This window comes from Stylophora pistillata, chromosome 3 (genome assembly GCF_964205215.1).
Source record: "Stylophora pistillata chromosome 3, jaStyPist1.2, whole genome shotgun sequence".
Classification (NCBI taxonomy): Eukaryota; Metazoa; Cnidaria; class Anthozoa; order Scleractinia; family Pocilloporidae; genus Stylophora; species Stylophora pistillata.
Window position 1 is genome coordinate 17,307,501 of NC_142521.1, and position 22,955 is coordinate 17,330,455.

A 22,955-nucleotide genomic window follows, 5' to 3' on the forward strand; every position below is an offset into this window, starting at 1 on the left:
GAGGATGTTCTGACGAACGGCTGTTGATTGGCGTGGCGCTGTCCGTTGGGAAGGCCGAACAATGCCGCACGCTTTTATTTTAATCTTACTAAATATATTCAGATAGTGAAGGGACTACTGCTGGCCACATACTGAGGACTCGTCAAGACCGCTGACCTGCGGTAGTTAGCCACATCGTTTCAGACACTCTAACACATGAACATCAACAAATATCTTGCGAATTAAACCTATTATTGTAAGTCTATTATATTGTGTTTGGTTTAGCTTTATAGTTCGCATTACTTAGTGTATGGATTTTGTGATTTATCCTGTAGATCTGTTTCATCGTTGTGATTAAACCAAATCAATCGAGGAGTTCGCTTCATGAAACAGATGACCACGTCATCATGGTAGTTGTCGAATGCTCCGTGCCCGACTGCACATTCGCAACAGAGGACATCTCTGAGGCCTTGGCAATTGCCCTCATCACAAATCACGACCTGGCCCACTGCATCCCGGTGCCTGCAGCACCTCCAGCACCCTCAACAACCAGTGGCCCGAAACTAGAGCGGCCGAAAGTAAACATCGGAGTCACGATAGAAGAGTGGAATGTCTTCACAAGACGCTGGAAGGTTTTCAAATCAGGCTCAGGCATCAATGATGCCTCAGCGTCCTCCCACCTCTTCCAGTGTGCGGGACCTGAACTTGGGGACAGCCTCCTTAAAGCCAATCCAAATGCAGCTTCTGAGAACCTGACTGGGCTGCTGGCCACCGTGCGCTCTTTAGCGATAATCCCAGTCGCCACTTACGTGCTACGTACAGAGCTTCTCCAGTTGCGGCAGGAACGTGATGAGCCCTTTCGTACCTTTACAGCTAAAGTGCGGGGGAAGGCGGAAACTTGTTCCTACACTGCTTCATGCACCTGCGGCGCTTCGGTCGACTACACCGACCACATCATCCGTGACGTCATCCTGAATGGCCTTTACAACTCAGACATCAGGAGGGAAGTGCTCAGCATAGCGGGCATACTAGAGAAACCAGTGGACGAGGTCATCGCCTTGGTGGAAACTAAAGAGATGGCACACAATGCCCTCCCCTTCGCTCTCAGCTGTCTCCTCCTTCGTGAAGCAAAAGACATCGCCACTGAACCACGCCCCCCCTCCTTCTCAGGCAGATCGCGCGAAGGAAGCATCATGCCCCGGCTATCACATCACCTTTAAGCTCTTCACGGACGGAGCCCGTGGTTGGAACGAGAAACCCCACCACATGTGCATCGAATGCTACAGGGCCAATTACCGTAAAAAACGTCACCAGCGTCAACCCCCACAGCGCCCGCCCCAGGCCCCAGGGGTCCATGCCACAGAAACGGAGCCAATTTCAAAAATGACAGCATTCCAAACCAAAAGTGTAGGACCCCCTCGAGCCTCCCAACGACATTGTCACACCCGGAAGGTGACCACACACGCCACTGTGACCAAACCATTAGCAGCGCAGTTAGACCACCATATATTCTCCAAGGGGGAGTGGAAAAGGGCCCGCTTGAGAGATCATCCTAGGCTCCCGATCACCATATCCCTCTCCCGACCTGGCGGGACAAACAGTGACATCTCCAACACCTCCTCAGCCATCCACGCTGATGTATCTGCCATAGACGACACTGACACCCAATCAGACTTGTGGTCATTATCCGACTTCATAGCCTGCGGTTTCTCTCGTGACCAACTACACCCCATCAGCCTCAGCCTATCAGCAGCTAACCGCTCGCCCATCTCGATAGAGGGAGCGTTCTTCGCAAAACTCGCCACACAGTCCAGCAGCGGGGACATTACAGCATGCCACTCGATGGTCTATGTGAGCAGCTCTGTAAAGGACATATACCTGTCTTACGACTCACTACTAAACCTTGGTCTACTGCTGCGTACCTTCCCATACCTTGACAACTCCACTAGCACCCGTTCTGTAAGTGATACCTCTGATAGACAGCCACATGTTCCCAGCATCCCACCAGCAATCAATGCTACAAGGGCCCTCAATGATGGCTGCCTGGGACCCACCATTGCGCGCAATACAACGTGCTCATGCACACAGTGCGGAGCAACACCGCCACGTCCCTCTGAGCTGCCGTTCCCCTGTACGCCAGAGAACAATGCAAAAATGAAAGCCTGGCTTCTCGACATATATGCCTCGTCCACTTTCAACACATGCCCTCATCGGGCGCTACCATGTATGGAGGGCCCACCCATAGCAATCCATGTTGACCCCGCTGCCACACCTAAGGCCTGCCACACACCGGCTAACATACCCCTCCACTGGCAGCAACGGGTGTATGATGACCTCCTGCGTGACAAAGCTCTTGGCGTCATCGAGCGTGTGCCTTACGGCGAACCCGTTACGTGATGTCATAGGATGGTCATCACACGAAAGCTCAACGGCTCCCCACGCCACACTGTAGACATCTCTCCACTGAGCAAATTCTGTCAACGCGAGACTTTTCCCATGGAGTCGCCCTTCCACCTCGCCCGCCGTATCCCCAAGGATACTTGGAAGACCGTTACCGATGCCTGGAACGGCTATCACAGTGTTCCTCTGCGCGTTTCTGACCGCCACCTGACCACCTTCATCACACCATTTGCCCGCTGGCGCTACACGCGGGCACCTCAAGGCTTCCTGTCCTCAGGGGACGGCTGCAATCGCCATTTCGATGCTGTCCTCGCCAAGTTTGAGTGCAAACAACGTTGCATTGATGACACAGTCCATTTCGACACAGACCTAGAACAACACTGGTGGAGGGCTATCGACTTCCTCACCCACGTTGGCCATGCAGGGATAGTGCTCAACCCTGACAAATTCCAGTTCGCAGAGAGGAGCGTCGACTTCGCTGGGTTCAAAGTGTCTGATAGCACCATAGAACCACTCCCCAAGTACCTAAACGCCATAAAAGACTTTCCCTCTCCTACCAGTACCACAGACATCAGGAGTTGGTTTGGCCTGGTCAACCAAGTTTCCAACTACGCCCAGCTACGTGACTCAATACATACATACATACATACATACTTTAATTATTCCAGAAGCAGACTATGTATACACAAAGACGAAATGGAAAATATGCTTCCAGAAAAGGAAGTTAAGAGGTTATCCCTATGTGAAAACTCCCTAAAAAATAAGTCTAAATGAAAATAAAATACTTAGTTATAATTAAATATTTAAATACAGTTTAAGCTGAGATTTAAAATGCTGAAGGTTATCAGCTTCCACTATGTTTCTTGGTAATTCATTCCATAATTTAACAATCCTAATGAAGAACGAATGTTTATAACAATTAAGTCTTGCTGGTTTGACCTAAAGTTTGTACTGATGATTTGCTCTCGTACATCTAGTTGTGGCAAAATCAAAAAAGTTTCAAAAATCTAAATGGTAAAAACCAAAAACAATTTTATAACACTCAATTAAAGATAGATAAGTTCTACGGTCGGAAAGAGTAGGCCATTTTAGCAATTTGCATCAGTCTTCGTAGGACATGTCTCCTTTTGCGTTGATTTAAAGCAAGTCTTGAAGCTCTTTGCTGTACATTCTAAAGAGCATGGATGTCCTTGACGAGGTAAGGACACCAGACAGGTACCACATATTCCAAAATTGGCCGTACAAGAGATTTGTACAGCATAGAAAAAATATTTGCATTAGCGGTGCCTATCGAGCGTTTAATAGAACCTAGGACTTTATTTGCTTTGTTCACAGTTATACCAATGTGGTTACTCCATGAGAGGTCCTTAGTTATTATAACACCGAGATCTTTAAATTTATCTACGTCTTTCAAGGGCTGTCCAAAGAAATAATTGGTCACTGACTTATCACGTGAATGTGTAATTCGCATAGATTCACATTTATCCGCGTTAAAACGTAGTTGCCATTTACAAGCCCATTCGCCAATATTGGTAAGATCTTCCTGAAGACGCTGACAATCTGTGATCGGGTCAATTATCTCTCTATAGATCTTCGTATCGTCTGCATATAATTTGATTGTGGACAATACACATTCTGTTATGTCATTTATATACAGCAAAAACAATAAAGGCCCAAGGATGGTCCCCTGTGGAGTGCCGGAGGTTACATACGACCAATCAGAACAAGTTCCCCTAATAACTACACCTTGTTTGCGACCAACCAGAAAATGTCTGAGCCAGTTAAGCCGCCTCCCGGTTAGCTCAAATGGATAGAGCGCTGGACTGCTGTGCGGGAGGTCGAGGGTTCGAGCCCCCGCCGGACCAACACTCAGGGTCTTAAAAATAATTGAGAAGAATTTGCTACCTTTCTATAACATCAAGAAATGGTTAGATATTCTAGTCTTCTCGGATAGGGACGAATAAATGGAGGTCCCGTCTCCTGCAGGGTTGGGGTAGGAGATGTTAATTTCCCACACACGAGATTACTGTGTGATGGATGTCCTCCCCTGGGATGGGATGGGTGGGATATAGGGCGCACTTAATAAGGAGCTTCGCTCTGTTGTGCGACCCTCACCACACTCTGGTGAAAGTGAGTAAATCAAAACCAGCTGCTCGTGAGGGACACTTTCAAAGGCTTTAGAAAGATCGAGAAAGACGACGTCGGTAGGAGTGGAGAGATTTCGTGATTTCGCCCAGTCATTAAACGTTGATAATAATTGAGTTGCAGTAGATCTTCCTCGCAGAAAGCCGAATTGATTGTTGTTGATAAGGTCAACTTCACGCCAGAAATTAAACATCCTGTTGAAAACAATTTTTTCACCGATCTTACAAGGGATTGAAGTAAGGGAAATTGGGCGGTAGTTTTCTCTCGAAGACTTAGGACCCTTCTTGTGTAGAGGTGTAATGTCTGCGTGTTTCCATTCATCGGGTAGGAGGCCAGCAGAGAACGATTTGTTTAGCATATAGGTCAACGAAGGTGCTAATTCCGATGCACACGATTTTAAGATGCACGGCGCGATAAGGTCAGGCCCAGGGGACTTGTTGGGCTTGAGTTTTAGGAGGAGGCAGCTTACCTCATCAACACAACAATCAATGTTTGCAAGCTTCTTGTCGACAATACAATCCTGTATAGGGAAATTTACATAATCTTCAGTGGTAAATACCGAAGAGAAATATGAGTTCATGCTTTGAGCAATACCAGTCGTCTGTTAGAACAGATCCATCAACTTTCAAGGAGATAAGAGTGTTAGTACCTCTTCTCTTAGACTTGACAAAATTCCAGAAAGGCTTAGGGTTTTCATTTTTGTGCAGATCAAGCGCTAGTTTCTTTATATATGACCACCGCGCTGTGTTACAAAGTCTCTTAACTGAGTTGTTGAGTTGCCGATACTTTTCCCAAATAACAATTTTGTTTCTTCTGCGCGCTCTGTGATACAACGATTTCTTCTTTTTACACAAAGCAATAAGCTCTTTGATAATCCAAGGGACATTCAATCTCGTTTTGCTCTTGCGTTTGGGAATAGACTCGTCGACTGCTGTGAATAATAAATCTTTCCAGCAAGCCCAGTTATGATTGATATCGCTGTCGAAGAAAGCGCAATGCCATGGAATGTAGGACAGCAATGATCTTAGGTGATCCCAGTCGACTTTACCATAGCAATACAACAGCTTTTGTGATTTGCGCTGGATATAAGGAATACCAGATACTCAATGGCCCCCTTCAAGCCATTTCTCAGCCCCCGCTGTAAATTCTCCTGGCCCCCTGAGCTCGAGGCAGTGCTTCAAGCTTCCAAGGCAGCCATCATTGCAGCTATCCGCCAGGGGGTAGAAATGTTCGACATGCAGCGGCGCGCCTGCCTTCGTCCTGACTAGTCCACGTGTGGCATCGGTCACTTCCTCCTTCAACAGCACTGCAGTTGCCTCTCTGGCGTTCCCGACTGCTGCCCCGGGGGATGGAAAATAACATTGGCCGGTTCCCGGTTCTTGAACTCTGCTGAACAGCGCTACGCCGCTATTGAAGGAGAAGCCCTTGCAGTCGCCTGGGGTTTAGAGCAGACATGCTACTTCATACAAGGGTGCAACAACCTCGTGATCGTCACTGACCACAAACCACTTGTAAAGATCTTTGGTGACTGCACTCTGGATGAAATCACCAACTCGCGCCTGTTCCGCCTCAAACAATGCACTCTCCAATGGCCCTTCGAGATCAGACACCTACCCCGCAAGACTAACCATGCGGCCGATGCCGCCTCAAGACACCCTTCCCCATCCTGCACAGAGGGCACTATCTCTCTTGGATCACCCAGCTTTCCCGACATCGCAGTCCGCCTTGATAAACACCATCCGAAACAACACCCTCGAGCTTGGCACCATCCCTTGGTCTCTCCTTGCAACAGAGACAGCTGGAGATGCCTCCCTGGGCCCCCTCCTCACCTCAGTCTAGCAAGGAAAACCAATCACCAGTGACGACCCTACCCTGACAAGGCTTCGGCCTATCTTCAAGTCTCTCTATGCAGCAGGGGGCGTACTATTTTACCAGGACCGCGTCGTCGTCCCCCCGTCCCTACGCCATCGAGTCTTACGGAGCCTGCACACAGCCCATCAAGGAACCTCTTCCATGGAACAGGGAGCCCGCGCCATTGTCTACTGGCCAGGGATGTCGCAGGATATCCGCAACACTCGTGAGGGCTGCCCAGACTGCAGCAGAAATGCACCCTCACAGGCAGCCACCCCCCTCTGCCATCAACTCCTCCGTTCCCCATTCCAATCCGTCTTTGCAGACTTCTTCGACTTCAGCGGCTGCCACTACCTGGTTGTAAGTGATCGCCTTTCTGGCTGGGTGGAAGTCCTCAGTTCAAAAGCTGGGACCACCTTCGCGGGTTCAGCCTGCCTGGTTCACTATCTCCGGTCCCTCTTCACCACCTTCGGCGTCCTGGAAGAGATCTCAAGCGACGGCCGCCCAGAGTTCACCGCTATGAGCACACAGGATTTCCTACGCCTCTGGGGCGTAGGAAATCCTGTGTGAGAAGCTGACGGACGACATCACGTGTCCTCCGTCAGCTTCTCTCAATCAAACAGCAGAGCAGAAGTTTCAGTGAAAACTGCCAAGCGCCTCCTGATGTCCAACACAGGCCCAACAGGCAGCCTCGACCATGACCATTTCTTGCGTGCCATATTACAGCTACGCAACACCCCAGACCCAGACTGCAACCTGTCACCGGCGCAAATCATCTTCGGTCGCCCCCTAAGGGACTCCCTCATTCGTAAACCGCCTTGAGAAGTTCTCGAACCCGCACGTCAGACCCCTTTGGCGTCAAGCATGGGAGGCCAAGGAGGAAGCCCTTTGAACACGCATCACTCGCACAACAGTCTCTGACAGCCCAGTCACGCCCCCTCCGCCCTCTGTCCCTTGGCGAGAGAGTCTTTTTGCAGAATCAACAAGGCGCCAACCCCACCAAATGGGACCAGTCAGGGGTAGTGGTGGAATCACCCGGCCATGACCAATATTGAATCAAGGTGGACGGCTCTGGGCGAATCACACTACACAACCGCCGCTTCCTGCGAGCCTATACACCAGCCACGCCCTCTATCTGTCCACCAACGCCACCTGCCCACCAGCAGTGCTGCCCACTGCTCACACCCACAGCCCCCCGTGCCACCACAACCTTATGCTGAGTCCAAGCGAGCCACTGAAGCAAAGCTCAACGTACCAACTGCGGTCCTCCACCCAGCACCGATGTCGCCCCTCGCCCAGGCACAGGATAAAAGCCCCATTCCCGACATACAGTCCCGCGACCCCCAGTTACCAGTAGCTGCTGTTGAGGATTCCACAATGCCCATTACGCCACATCAACTGCCGACCGAACCAGCTACACGTCCTCGTCGCTTAACACGGCCACCCAAACGGTACGAACCTGAAACAGGACAATGGGTCACTTCAGTCCTACAACCGACGCGATACGTTGTACCCTTCTTGGTTCTCGGACTGGGGGGGGGGGGATGAAGGGACTACCCCTGGCCACATACTGAGGACTCGTCAGGACCGCTGACCTGTGCTAGTCAGCCAGATCATTTCGGACACTCGAACTCATGAACATCAACAAATATCTTGCGAATTTAACTTATTATCGTAAGTCTATTATATTGTGTTTCGTTTAGCTTTATAGTTTGCGTTACTTAGTGTATGGATTTTGTGATTTATCCTGTAGATCTGTTTCATCGTCGTGATTAAACCAAATCAATTGAGGAGTTCGCTTCAGATAGGTCGTGATAGAAATAGGGTCATTTTTTATTTTTTGTTAAGCGTTCGTAGCGGACGGACTTGTGAGTTTTTCTGTCTTTGTGGATTCGCTTTTTTTTCGTTTAAAACACAATTTCGTCTCATACAAACAAGGGTTTTAATATTGAGGATCTATTATGCAGCAAAGGGGTAAAGGTAAACCTTCCACCATATCTTTTAAATCATGCACAGTTTTCACCAGAGGAAGTAAAACAAATAAAAACCATAGCGAAAGTCCGGATTCATGTGGAGAGGGCCATACGCCGAATTAAAGAGTGTCATCTGTTTGACAATGAAATTCCTTTGTCACTTTTGGGCACTGTCAATCAGATGTGGACAGTGCGATGTTTGCTTGTAAATTTTCAGGGACCATTAATTTTGAAAAATAATTTGTCTTAGCAGGTGCCACAGGGTGTTCTCATTATACATATTACAGTGATGTAAGTGTTCTCACAAAAAATAGTTAAAATAAAACATGTCAACCTTATCCTTACATTCTTGGAAAAAAATAGGATGAAATACTGTTCTTTGGCAAAAAAACAAATCATCATTGATGTAACGGAAAAAGTCACACCAAGCCAGGCCAGAAGTACCTAATTCGCTTTGTACTTGTAAATAATATGCACGTTTCTTGTTTAGGGTTAATTCATTTGAAATGGGGTCATGCTTAAGGTAAGCCACATCATCTAAGCTGGTTGTTCCTTCCTGGACAACCTTTGTCTCAAACAAGCCATAGGGACTTCATGAACCATTTTGAGCTGCCTCAATATCATAAACCTTCCTGTCTGGGGAACTTCCAAGCCAGGGGCATTTTGGATTTATTACCAGACCACTTGAGTACAAGTTTACCATCTCTTTCTTTGCTTTAGTGGCATATATGGATGCTGCTCTTCCCCCTATTTCTATACCCTGCTTCGTAGCAGCTGTCTGTACAAGCCTAGATGGCTGAAGTTTAAAAAGAGTATCACAATTAGAAATTCTTTTCGCCACTGTTCCAAACTTGCTTGCAGTGATACTTTTTTTTTCTTAATGAATGCCAAAGGTCACCTTCATCCTGTTCTCTCATTTTTTTCATCTAAAGCATGTGCTATCTCTAAAGTGACGGACATTGACTCTAACTTGACTGATTTTTTGCTGTTCAAACATTGTTCTTAAACCTTTAACCTGCATTTGGAAGGGGTAGCTTGGGGAATGAGGTGTGGGCATAACCATTTCTGACATTTTTTCTGAGCCTTTGTTGGTAAGATATTACAGACCCCTTTGGCACCATTCCAAATTTGGTCAGTGCAGAAGGAAGATGTGAGCTTGCAAAGTTTTCTGGATCTGGTAACAAACTCCACTGCAAAGGCTCAGGATCTACATTTTTGATTTTAGCTTTTTAATCAGGGCGCACAATATGATACTGGGATGCAGGTGAGTACAGAGTGGTTTTAATGAATTTATTATAGTTTGCACACTCCTGAGGCTTCTTCACCATCAAGGTGTCAACACATTGAGGATTTATGTGTTTCCCTCTGGGAACACTCCATCGCTGCACCATCATAGTACATGTCAGATCATCAGGTAAGGTCTCTAGCCCGAGTTGCTTACAGTGTGACAAGTAAAAAAAGGAAGGCCCACAACATGGTGACAAATCCCTCCACCACCTGCTACACAAGAACACTTTCCAGACACTGTTGCTTGATCCATACCAGTTATCACTTGAAGGGAATGTGGTGTTTCACTTTTCTTCATCGATCTGTAGCATCTGGCCAAAACAAATGCCTCCGAGTCACTATATGTAACTAAAATTTGTAAAATTAATTAGGATCAGTCTTTACCACATTTTAAGGAATGGTTTCATAACATGAAAGGCGAAAACATCAGCAGCTTTCAGGAGACTACACCAATTTCTTTACCAGTGCACTTACTTTTGATGTTATGGAGATATCCTGGTTCCACTAAATATTTGTAAGCTTTTGCAGTGCTTTCCCATCCCATTGAACGTGTTGCATATTTCTCTACATCGGTGAAGGTTATACTTGGTAAACGTGAGGGTCCACACTTGGATTACTGAGAAAATCAGTGGAATCAAACAAAGCTAAATAGCGTCAACCTTCGGTAATTTTCGCATTTTGTAGACATGTAACTAGACTACAATTCTTGACAATCTTTACCTAACCCAAAGCAAGAGCAAACCTTTTGCGAAAAATCGAATAAATGAATCAAGCAATCAATCAAGCAATCAATCAGTAGATAGGCTTAAGCTTAATTATTAAGCTTAAATAAACTTTCGCCTGTCATCTGTTCATTCCAAACGTGTTAGAAGTAAAAGTGAACACAAAGCCTCGAACACAGAAGCTCTTTAGGCATTATGCAAATTTGACAAGTGGATAAAGGTCGTTTTGTTCCAAAATAAAGAAGCCAAAAGCAAATATTTGTGTAACTGACCTTTCATGACCACATGAGGCAGTCATAGTTTTCCCGTAGCAACTGATTGTTTGCCCTCCAACATGGTGGAGATCACGTGACTTCTTAGTGCAAGGAGCCTATTGTTCAGCAAATTTCACTCGCACTATAGAGAGTTCTATTGTTTATGACAATGTTCCTGTCCTGCGAGATGAACATGTATGTCCTAGCCCAATCAAAGGTAGAAGATTAAGCAAGGAACCAGATAATGACAACAGTGGTCAAGTCCTTAATGAACAATTCACCGATGAGTTAGCTGGTCAGAAGGATACCAATTTGTCATTGTTCAGCAAAGTTGAAAGGGAAATACGTGATGAAGAGTTACACCAGCTGTAAGAGAGATTATGGAAAACAGACTTTGAAAACACGGAAGTAGAAACTAAAGTTTGTGCATCAGTTGAAGACAAGAGAGCCCTAGAGATCATGGAAGGGTCCCTTGAACAAGTCAACGGACACTTTCAAATTGCCTTGCCTTGGTGACGTGACCCACGGTATTTGCCCAACAACAAGATAATGGCAGAACGAAGAGCCCTGCTTCTTAAGAGGCATCTTATGAAGGATGAAGATTTGTTGGAGAAGTATTGGACGACAATGAATTACATCGAAAAAGGACACGCAGAAGTGGTTCCTGAAGAAGAGTTAAATACAAGGAACACACCAGTGTGGTTCCTCCCTCACGACCCAGTGACACACCCTTTGAAGCCCGACAAAGTCAGGGTGGTGTATGATTGTGCAGCAAAGTTTGGACAGACATCTCTAAATCAGCAGTTACTGCAGGGCCCAGATCAGACAAATCAATTAGTGGGTGTCTTAAGTCGTTTCAGACAGAACTCTGTTGGAATTGTTGCTGATATTGAAGCAATGTTTCATAAGGTCTTGGTGGACCCTAAGGACCGTGACAGTTTAAGATTTCTGTGGTGGCCAAATGGGGACCTGACAAAAGAAAATGAAGGAGTATCGAATGGTTAAACATTTGTTTGGTGCTTCATCTTTGCCAAGTGTCACTAATTTCTGTCGAAGAAAGACAGTGCTGTTGTATCAGGAAGAGTTCGACAAGGAAGTAATAGAGACAGTGAACTGCAACATGTATGTAGATGATATGATGAAGTCGACAAGCACCACAGGGAAGGCAATCAGTTTAGCAAGTCAGCTGCAGACGTTGCTAGAGAAAGGTGGATTCCACTGGACAAAGTGGTATAGTAATGACCGAGAAGTGATGGTGACAATACCAGAGTCCGAAAGAGCCAAATCAGTGGCGAATTTAGAACTTGAGCAACTCCCGACAGAGAGCGCTCTCGGACTAAAATGGAACATAGAAGAAGACAAGTTCGTATGGGAAGTAATGGAGAAGATGTTGCAGCGAGTGAGTCAGAAACCAGTGACACGCAGAGGAATTGTGTCAGCTGTTTACTCCCTCTTTGATCCACTGGGATTCATCGCATCATACGCCATGAAAGCCAAGTTGTTGTTGGAAACGCTCAATAGAAAGGGGCTGGGTTGGGATGATACGTTAGAAGAAACCGACAAAGAACAATGGAAGCACTGGCTGGATGATCTCCCAAAATTACATCAAATACTGGTAGACCGCTGTTTCAAACCTAAGGGATTTGATGAGGTTGAAGAGGTACAGTTGCACCTCTTCTCGTCAAGGATATGCAGCCATTGCATACCTCCATTTGAAAGATGTGACCAACCAAGTTCACTGCGCATTTGTAATGGAAAATGCAAGATGTCCCATGTAATTGTAATGGAAAATGCAAGATGGCTCCCATACGTGAGATTTCGATTCCAAGATTGGTGCTGACAGCTGCTGTCATCTCCATAAGGCTCTCTAAGATTATTCAAGAAGAGTTAGACATGACAATAGACCGTGTTTCCTATTGGAGTGACTCGACTTCCGTGTTGAAGTGTATCAACAATGAGTCAAAGAGATCCCATACATTTGAGTCTAATCGTCTAACAGTGATACGCAATGGCTCCAAACCCTCAGAGCAGAGATATGTGAACTGGGATGATAACCCTGCTGATGATGGTTCAAAAGGTCTCAAAATAGATACCATGTTGAGGGATGACCGTTGGTTCAAGGGCCCCAAGTTCCTATGGGAAGACGAGAGTCACTGACCCAACATGATGAAAGTTCCTATCTTAGGAGACGATGATGAAGAAGTTAGGAAAGAGGCTCAAATTTATGCCTCCACTGTTCAAAGTGATGTTCTGGATGACCTGATTTCGTACTACTACTGCTGGTGGAGATTCAAATGCTCTATTGTGTGGTTGTTACGTTACAAACAGTATCTGCAAATGAAAGTTCTGTTAAGAAGGAATCCGCCAATTGCAAGTGGCTCTTCAGTTAAGTCTATTAAAATGCAATTGATGAACTGTGGCCATTTAACAATCGCAGAGCTTCAAATAGCCGAAAGAGAAATATTCAAACGTGTTCAACAAGTGGCCTTTCCAGAAGTCATCGATGTACTTTCAGCAATGGAGTGTTGTGAGGACAAGAGGTACCCGAAGAAGGCTTTAAAGAAGGCTGGCACATCAATACATCAGCTGAATCCACAGACCAAAGAAGGCCTATTGAGAGCCGGAGGTCGACTAGTCAACGCACCCTTTGGTCATAAAAGAAAGCATCCTATTATCCTCCCATACAAGCATCATGGGACTGACCTCATTATTAAGCAGTGTCATGAAAACTTGTGTCATATGGGCCAAGAATCTGTTTTGTCGTCCTTGAGAGAGACAGTTTGGATTGTGAAAGGGAGATCGGCAGTGCAGCACGTTTTAAGAAGATGCATGACCTGTCAACGGCAAAGAAGTGCATGCCCTGGGGAGCAGTTCATGGCAGATTTACCAAAAGTGAGGCTTGTACCCGAGAAACCACCTTTCACTTAGATCGGTGTTGATTATTTTGGACCACTTGAAGTTAAGCAGGGAAAGTCCCGTGTTAAAAGATATGGCTGTCTCTTCACCTGTTTAACAACAGGTGCTAAGCACATCGAGATATTCCACTCCTTAGACACTGATTCAATGATTAATGCCCTTACAAGATTCATTAGCATTCGTGGCTATCCAGAGCAAATAAGGAGTGACCAAGGAAGTAACTTCATAAAGGTAGATAAGGAGCTAAGAGAGGCAATAGAGGAGTGGAATCAACACAAGATCAACAATTTCTGCAGACAGAAAAGGATCGAGTGGATTTTTAATCTGCCCTCAGCAAGTCACATGGGTGGTGCATGGGAGCGGATGATACGTTCCATGAGACAGATCTTGAAGGCCATCCAGTTAGTCTCTGATGAAGTATTTTCAACTGCGATGGCAGAGGTGGTGAACACTTTAAATTCCAGGCCTCTTACTCGGAATAGTGACAGTGCCCTTGATGAGCAGCCACTGACCCCTAATCATTTGTTACATTTACGCCCGTGTCCAGACTTAACCCCGGGAATATTTGATAAAGATGATCTCAGCTGTAGACGCGCTTGGAGACAAGCACAGTATTTAGCCAATTTGTTCTGGCTAAGATGGACACGAGAATACCTTCCAAACTTGTTAAAAAGAAAGAAGCGGAACAAACTAAGAAGAAGCTTGGAGGTCGGTGACTTAGTCTTGATGACAGATAAGTCCTTCCCTAGAGGCAAATGGCAGCGTGGGCGAGTTGTAGAGGTCATGCCTAGTCGAGACAGATTAGTGCGCACAGTGAAAGTGAAGACGAGCTGCACGGTTACGACACGCGCTAAACGACAGTGCAAGGGAGAGCCTCTTAGTGAAGAACGTACAACTGTGCTGACATGCCCAGTGACCAAGTTATGTTTGCTCGAAATAGACTGAACAGTTTAGGTTAACCTTGAAAGTTCAATATGGCTTACGGAGCCAAATGGAACTTACGGATGTGACTTTAAACAGTCAAGTTTAAGACTTGTTTATTTACAACCTTTGGGACTTTGCGAACAAAACAGTTCTCTGAAACATGAAACCTTCATGTATGAGTTGTAGTTGGTAGCCCCGTTTCTTTACATGTAAATGTGACTGTTTTCATTCCCATTTAGGGGCTAGTGTGACTACATTTTAATTCTGTTTCGTTATTTTCATTTTTGGTTGTTTCGTTATGTAATATCACGTGACTTATTCTCTCGTGCTTTTAGATTTGAAGTCGCTTGTTACGTATGTTGTAGTCTTGGTATGGGTCACTGTATTCCCAATCAGGGTAAAACAGTTCTTTAATGTGCTTAAGACATGTTTTTTAATAAAATGAGCCGCAAAGGTAACACTGGGGTACATACACAACACACGGAGAGCAATTGGTCGACAGCAAAAGAAAAGTTAAAAAAACTGAAGGGTAATACAAACCCCAACTTTCTCCTAGAATACCTTTATGAATTTATGTGGAGGAGATGGTATGGTGATACTCACCCAGATGGATGTTTTCAGCGTCTTTTGCAAGATATTGCTGAGCAGAATCCGCTAAAAAAATTGAGTTATGTGGTGCTAACTATACCAAGAAGCACAAAAAATAAAACGGTTAGAACCCGTCTGCATAAGAACCTTGATAGCCTAACATTTGAAATAGTTTCTTATTTTATACAAAACTAAAGGGTACACACCTGTACAAATAACACAGGTCAGCATTCTGGACTTCTTGGGAGAAACAGATGTAGTAAGTTTCTCTGATTACATGCCAGTGAATAGTGGGGGGAAGGAGCTCAGGAAAATAGGGGGCAGGGAGGGTACAGGAGGCGGGCGGCGGGAGAGGAACCGGTGGGAGGTAAGAGCAAAATGTAAAATGCTAATTGGTTAGAAAAGAAGCTAAGGCCCAGTTCAAATGTCGAATTTCACATGTGCCAAGCTTAACTCCTATTTTAGTCGACTAAAATAGTTCAAAACAGCATTTGATTGAAACGTCAAATTTAACTCGGTCGAATTTAACTCGGTCGAATTTAACTCAGTTCGATGTCAATATTCCCAGTCTCCTCTCTGACAGCTTGTTTTTCCAATATGGTGGAGAACTATGTTGAGGGAGTCGACAAAAACTCAGTTCGTTTTATTTAACATGTGATTCGTAACAGCCAAAGACACAGGTTAGTGATGCAATCAATGGTATGCTACTTATTGGCTAGATGAAGACGTCTACTGAGCGTTTGCTTGATTGCTATATTGATGCTTGGGTCGGAAAAAGTGATAACACAGCTTCCAAGACGCCAACCACGTTGAAGACTGGTGAGAAACACTAGCTAATCAGAGAATGTATGGAACAATTACTCTCCAAGACCTTCAAGAGGCTGAAAGAGAGATTCTCAGAAGCCTTCAGAGAGACGAGTTCTGGAATGAAGTTAGCTTAGTCCACCGCATCTGTGCGCAAGTTCCACAACATCCAACTCAACATAGAACCATGAAGAAGGCCAGTTCTCTTTATAAGATGGATCCTTTTCTTGACAAGAATGGTATATTACGAGTTGGCGGTTGCTTCAAGCATGCCGAACTCTCAGAAGCAGTCAAACACCCTATCATTCTCCCCAAGAAGGGGCATGTGACCAGTCTCATCATTTCGCATTATCATAGCTTGGTTGAGCACCAGGGACGTGGTATGACACAGTAAGATTAGGTCTTCCGGATTCTGGATCATTGGTGGTGCCTCCATCACATCCAACCAGTGCATGAATTGGTTCTCTCTATACCCTGCACTGAGGCCTGAGAGAAAGACCGGGGTCCCTGCCAAGGAGCCAGAAGTGGTGAATGACCAAGGGACAAACCATCAATATTGAACTATTTCTTTAGTAACTTGATAAACACTTTAATTATTTAGTTAGTAAATTGATAACAATTTAAGGGAGCCATGTAAGCATTACCACTGCGTTACATCTGACGTCACTGTGCGTGCACAGTCAAGCGTAGAAAAAAAGCATGGTTGGTGCAAGCGGTGCTCAAGCTTTATGCTAGCACTAAGTTATTTTGTAAGATTTCTGCTACCTTCAACGTTGTTCACTCAGAGTCAGGATAGAGGTACGTAGTAGTAGTTGTTGTTATCGTTTTCGTTGTTATAGGTTCGTCGATTGTCTGCCCCCTCAAAATAATTTGTAGTTTCATGTTCTTTATACTCGCTCAATGACTCCCATTTAATTTCGCTATAAGGTAGTTAAGGTCAGTCGGTCATTGTATCCTTTGTTTGAATTTTTACATATTGCATCATTGAAGTTACCATATTTGTGTACTCATCATGGTTAAATGATGACTCTGATTCATTCTGAAATTCTATCGCCGTAACAATGTGAGATCAGATCAGACCAAGGCACCAACATCGTAGGAGCAGAAATAGAACTAAGGAAAGCTCTAGATGAGCTGGACCATGGCGCAATCCAAAGGAGCCTTTCTAGAGACCTCAATGCTGATTGGATTATCCAGTGGAAGCAGAGTCCTCCAGCAGCGTCCCACATTGGTGGTGTCTGGGAGCACCAGATACAGTCTGTCAGGCCAATTTTGTTGGTATTGATGCCAGGGAATGGCCCCATCCTAGACGATGAGTTCTTTAGAACCCTGTTGAATGAAGTAGAATGCATCATCAACAGTTACCCACTCACTGTCCCGTCAAGTGATCCCGAGGATTTGGATCTACTCACACCAAATCACATACTGACTATGAAGTCAAGGGTCATCTTGCCTCCACCAGGAAGCTTTTAGAAGGCTGATTTGTACCTCTACAAAAGATGGAAACGTGTGCAGTATCTTACAAATGTCTTTTGGTCGAGATGGAGAAAAGAGTAAAAATCCAAAATTTACAGAGTAAAATGGAACCGCCCCCGAAGGAACCTCAAGAAGGGAGACCAGGTACTGATCATGGATGTCCGAGCCCCAAGAAACAACTGAAACATGGCCCGTGTTGTCGACGTACATACAGAATCAAGTGGATTAGTCAGATCCGTCAGAGTTACCATGGCAACAACAACCCTAGATCGCCCAATCGACAAACTTGTCCTGATACTGGAGAATGAAGACCGGGGAAATCCCAGCCAGGGGAGCCAGCCATTAAGAGTAGAAAACTGTTACGAGCTTTAATGTTAAAGAACTGAGACCTTAAGAGTTTTAGTACACTCTTAGAGGAGCCAGATGTTACCGCTGGAAGGCTGTATTTGTTTCTTTTGTTTGTTTTCTTGTTTGTATGCACATTTTCTTCTCTCATTATCGCACTCTTTGTTTTTCTTTTCTCGCTTTCATGTAATCAATATTCTGTTAGGTGTTTTCGCATAATTTCGTCTTTTTAACCCTTTAAGACCCAATCGTACAAATTTGTACGATTCAACATGTGGTCTTCAAAATGTGGGCTTACTTCGACTGGCATTCTGGGATTGAAGTAAAAAGCTTATTATTGGATACGTTGAAATGTTATGCTCTTATCGAGTCAGTTCCTGGCGAATTCCTGTTCGCAAGACAGTTTTTTCTTCGATATTTTCTTGTGTGAATACTGCTGGCGATTTAAAGATGGCGGCGCGGTATTTTACTTTGGAAGAGGTTCTGGAGAGAGTTGTAAATGATGAAGAAGTCAGTGATTTCGATGATGAAGGCGAGGAAGACTTACCAGATGTGTCAGAAAGCGAAAACAATGGCGATTCAAGCAAAAGTGAGAGTGAATTCATCGAAAATAGCGATGGTTCTGGTAGGTTTGTGCTCTTTGTTTACATTTGGAGAAAAATATTTGTCATTTACGAATAATTTCACTTCATTTTTCTTTGTCTTCTTATGTGAATTTCTTTTTATAAACATGCAGATGTTAGCAATGAAGAAGTCAGTGATAATGGCGGATGTGATCGTAGTGTGAGTCCTACAAGTACTCGTGGTCGAGGAAGAGGTGCGCGTGTAAGACGAGGGCAAAGACTGCGCTTCAGGGGGGTTCCTCGAGGATCTCGCCGTGGTCGCCAAAACAGAAGACAACCACGCAATGCTGATCCAGAATTGCAGTGGTCTAGAGATGCAGGAATTCACACAGCATCCCAACCATTCCTGAGCCAGCACCAGGTCCTTCTAGACGATTTGTGAATCCAGAGAACAATCCAGCTAATTTTTATTTTGATCTTCTTTTCACTGATGACATCTGGCAAATGATTGTCCGGGAAACCAACAGTTATTATAACTTTATGGTTGGAACTGACCCAAACAAACATAAACAGACATGGCACCCAGTTACAAGGGAAGAAATGGAGGCTTTCATGGGCATAATAATTTTGATGGGCATTATCAAGCTTCCACGTTTTCGAATGTACTGGAAAGAAGATTATCTTATTCACCAAGAGGGTATCAGCAATGTAATGTCGCGCACCAGATTTTTACAAATCTGGCATTACTTCCACCTGGCTGATAATTCTGTTGCACCCCCAGTTGGTGATCCTGGATATGATAAACTTTACAGAGTCAGAGAATTTCTGAACATTATTTCCCGCAACATCAGCAGGGAGTATAAGCTTTCAAGGGATATTGCAATTGATGAAACCATGGTCCCTCACAAAGGCAGACTGTCTTTCAAACAGTACATCAACAACAAACCAACCCAATGGGGGATAAGACTCTGGGTGTTATCAGAGTCCCTTACTGGCTATGTGTACAAATTTCAAGTGTATCTTGGTAAAGAGAGGGGCAACACAGAAAAAAAATTGGCTCGGCGTGTTGTCAGAGATCTCACTGCACCAATTGAAGGGAACAACCACCATTTGTATATGGACAATTTCTACTGTGACCCTCATTTGTTCATTGAACGGATGAACTCTGGCATTTATTGCTGTGGCACAGTCAGAGCTGGAAGGAAAGGATTTCCTAAAGATATTCTTATTGCAAAAGCTGACGAAAAGCGCCTGCCCAGGGGCCATTACTAGTTTAGAATCCATGATCAACTTGTTGCTATGAGCTGGTTTGACAGGCGTGGGGTTTACCTTCTTTCAACAATTCACCCACCTAAAAATCCTGATGGCACCCTTCCAACTATACCACGGAAGAATGGGCGTGAGCAAGTCGATGTTCCATGTCCCCCTGCCCAAGTGGACTACCAAAAGTACATGGGTGGGGTGGACCTATCAGATCAGCTTATCAAGACCTTTTCTGTGGTCAGAAAGTCAAGAAAGGCATGGAAGAAGCTCTTAGGGTATGGCCTGGAGGTTTGCCTTCTTGATTCTTTTATTATAATGAGGAAAGCAAATCCCCAGTCCTCCCAGGAGTTTATTGACTTCCGAATGGAAGTTGTTCGCCAGCTGATTGGACAAAGGTCATTTCGTCGAAAATCTGGTCGACCCCCCTCCCTCCCTCTATCTGAGGCAGATGAGAAAAGGCTAAATGACAGACGACATGTCCTGGAGGTGACTGACACAAGAAGAGACTGTACTGTTTGTGCAAAGAAAGCCATTGTGCAGGATCTGGGAAAGAACTTTCGATACAAGTCACAAATTGTCTGTGTTACTTGTAATCGCACTCCGTTATGCATCACAAAGGACAGAAATTGCTGGGAAAAATGGCATACATCACCTATTTACTGGCGGTAGTAAAGACTGCTGAACATGTACTTTGCATTTACACAAACAACATTGTCTTCTGAACATTTGAAATCGAGAGTTTAGTCTCTGCAACTTTTAGCGAGAACTGATTGCAACTGGCTTCTGAATTTCAGGGAATTTTATTGTATTCAGAATTTTTATTTTATTGTATTCAGAACACTGAAATGTTTTGTGCTTTTGATATACCTTTTGAGCAAATGGAAGGGTTTTTTCTAAACTCCTTTGCCTGTTATTAGATTTCAGATCAGGTTTGTTGTTGAAAGGCTTGACATTTTGGAGCCGGATCGAAATTACAAAAAAATGCATAATTTCTGTTCTTTTTATGATATTCACAAGGGGTTTTTTGCATTCTGTTCCTTAGAAATTGCAGAATCTGGATAACATAAAACTAAACCAGGCAGGGATCTTTTCCATGATGAAATATGACAGTGTTTTCATCTTTTAGGGTTCATCGCAAACAGTGAGCAAGTACTGTGCTTACCCTGAAAGGCTCAAATTGTTATTAATTACATAAAAACACAGCTTTTTGGAAAGATAATTTTATAAGGAATACATACATATATGGTTTTATAGCATTTAATTAAAATCGTGATGATCTGTGACTCAAAATGTTGTCGTCGTTCGGGGGAAAAAATATGGTGTAAAAAAAATCTGGGTCTTAAAGGGTTAAGGCCATTTTGCATGGTTTTTTTAGTGGACTTGTGTTTTCCATGGCTACATTTCATTTTATCCAGTTCGCTTACTGTCTTCTCCGCTTTTGACTTTTGTGTTCCTAGTCGTCCTAGACATACAACGTTTCTACCGCTCACTTCGCTTTGCTTTTCACTTATATCGTACATTTCGTGAAATAGATTAAACAACATGTACGTGTTGGACATTTGACTACAACACAATGGAAATATCAAACTTAAAGGAGAAAAGTGCAAATAACTGCACCTATAAAATTGAATACTTTTTAGGTGGAGATTGGAAATTTTTAGCATTGGTATGTGGTTTAGACAGGGCAAATGAGGATTGTGCTTGTGTGTGGTGCAAGTGTTCCAGGGAGCAACGGTGGGACACAAACAAAACATGGTCAATTAATGACCCCAAATTTGGTGCTAGAACTGTCGCCGAAATAGCAAGGTTTTCCACTGGAAAGAAATTCAACTGTAAGGCACAACCATTATTTGATTTTATTCCTAGGAACCACATTAAATCAAAGTACGGTTAATTTGGAACCAATGTCTAGTTCCACTCAAGAGCTTTAATTTCATACCAAACACAGCATAGTAGGAGAATTATTTTGGGTTTCCTTTGCTTGAAAAGAATAGACTGTCATGGCATCGTCAAGCAAAGCGTATTTTTGACGCATCTTTAAAAGATTTAAGCCTCAAAATGACAAGATGGCCAGAAGCAAGAGACTCTTGTGGTCATTGGTAAGAGCTTGTCAGATTCAGGATTTTAGATTTTTGTCTCGTTTCCTTGAACTTTTCAGCGACACCATGGCCGGACTTTTGAGCGGCTCTCACTTTGTCAACAGAATGTGGATAAAGACGCGTTGCAACAGAGTGCGGAGACATGTTGCCAAAGAAAGGACAGAAAAATCACCTTCCTTAGAATGAATATCTAGAGGTTAAACGGAACCAAGATGCTCTCCTTGTGTCTGTCGTTGACCGTGAAAGAGTTTACGAAAAGGCAAGCAAATTATAGCGACTTAAGTTAAAGGTTAACAACATTGGATGTCAATTAATACGTGAATCTCCTGACCCTGCACGCATACATCTTCAAATGTTGTTAAGAGAAATACAATATAACTCGGAAAGCAGTTAAAGTGCCTTTTACCTCTAAATATGCCAAAATGAGCAATTCTTTTGAAAATTTTCACAAAATGCCCCATTTTTCTTTGATTTCAGTGAAACTCAGCTTATACTGTTATGGGGTTTTAGGCAAAACTGGTGATTGAAGATCATGAACAAAAATGTGAAAGAAAAGGTCAGTACCTCCAACTCATATATACTCTTTTGAATATTATATCCTTAGAGAAATTAAGCTTTTTTATTCCATGCGAACAGTTTATCAATACAGTGACTTATGATTTACTCTGGCTGTAAAGTTATGCATTGAAGTGAAACTAAAGATTTGCATGGTCAAAGCTTTTTGTCTTCTTCAGATCTCTGTTACAGACAACCTTGTGGATGGGAAGACCCAACATTGTGGAGGACCCGCTCTCCAACAATTTTGGGAGATGATGGGAAGATCTCTGGCCCTGGCCATACCACTAGACAAAGGAGGCTGCAGACATTAAATGCTGCAAAAATGTTGCATGGAGCCACTGCTGAGAATATGACACCAGCATATGCAGGTCTCATGGCAGTTTTCAATGAAAGTGCTCCAGTGTCAGTATTGAGTGATGCAATGATAAAATGTGTTACGTTCACAAAGAAAGTTATTCCTAAAATTGTAAAACAAGATAAATACTTTTCAGAAAAGTCAAACAAATTTTATTAGAATTGTAAATATTTTGTACAGGGGTGGCATTGCAGGCAAGCAGAAGTATAATTCAATAAGGTCATCATTAACAATGTGCTTAGATCATGCTGGTACTCTTTGCCAATCGCTTCATCCCAGCTTAACTTTGTGTGACATAGATCCTGCAGCATTGACTTTCCGACCAATTAAAGGGTGCTGCTATTCCCAGGGGGTCGTAAACGGAAGATATCACGACAATATTACTGTAAAAGCCCACAGATAAGCCACACTTATTTTCCAAAAATCGTCGCTAGAAATTGAGGGTGCGGCTTA

General features: G+C 44.1%; 4 protein-coding genes and 2 pseudogenes across 4 annotated transcripts; 5 read left to right on the forward strand and 1 right to left on the reverse strand.

Moving 5' to 3' along the window:
* The first annotated feature begins 247 nt into the window (after nucleotides 1-247).
* On the forward strand, nucleotides 248-6,386 carry LOC148734803 (uncharacterized; annotated as a pseudogene).
* Nucleotides 6,387-8,553: 2,167 nt separating this feature from the next.
* On the reverse strand, nucleotides 8,554-10,655 carry LOC148734804 (uncharacterized; annotated as a pseudogene).
* A 505-nt stretch (nucleotides 10,656-11,160) lies between these two features.
* LOC148734805 (uncharacterized) lies at nucleotides 11,161-11,616 on the forward strand. Its single transcript, XM_088752831.1, has one exon. The coding sequence runs from the start codon at nucleotides 11,161-11,163 to the stop codon at nucleotides 11,614-11,616; it is 456 nt and encodes a 151-aa protein (XP_088608957.1).
* A 2,058-nt stretch (nucleotides 11,617-13,674) lies between these two features.
* LOC148734806 (uncharacterized) lies at nucleotides 13,675-14,472 on the forward strand. Its single transcript, XM_088752832.1, has one exon. It carries the CDS (start codon nucleotides 13,675-13,677, stop codon nucleotides 14,470-14,472), a length of 798 nt encoding a protein of 265 aa, XP_088608958.1.
* A 1,411-nt stretch (nucleotides 14,473-15,883) lies between these two features.
* On the forward strand, nucleotides 15,884-17,316 carry LOC148734807 (uncharacterized). Its single transcript, XM_088752833.1, has 2 exons — nucleotides 15,884-16,233; nucleotides 16,917-17,316. The coding sequence occupies exons 1-2, from the start codon at nucleotides 15,884-15,886 to the stop codon at nucleotides 17,314-17,316; spliced, it is 750 nt and encodes a 249-aa protein (XP_088608959.1).
* Nucleotides 17,317-18,020: 704 nt separating this feature from the next.
* On the forward strand, nucleotides 18,021-20,999 carry LOC111332720 (piggyBac transposable element-derived protein 4). The gene is given in 5 exon segments (XM_088755389.1): nucleotides 18,021-18,289; nucleotides 18,401-18,631; nucleotides 18,634-18,794; nucleotides 18,797-18,955; nucleotides 18,957-20,999. Coding segments are annotated over 5 exon segments (1,929 nt in total). The 5' UTR covers nucleotides 18,021-18,114; the 3' UTR covers nucleotides 20,160-20,999.
* Nucleotides 21,000-22,955: the final 1,956 nt, after the last annotated feature.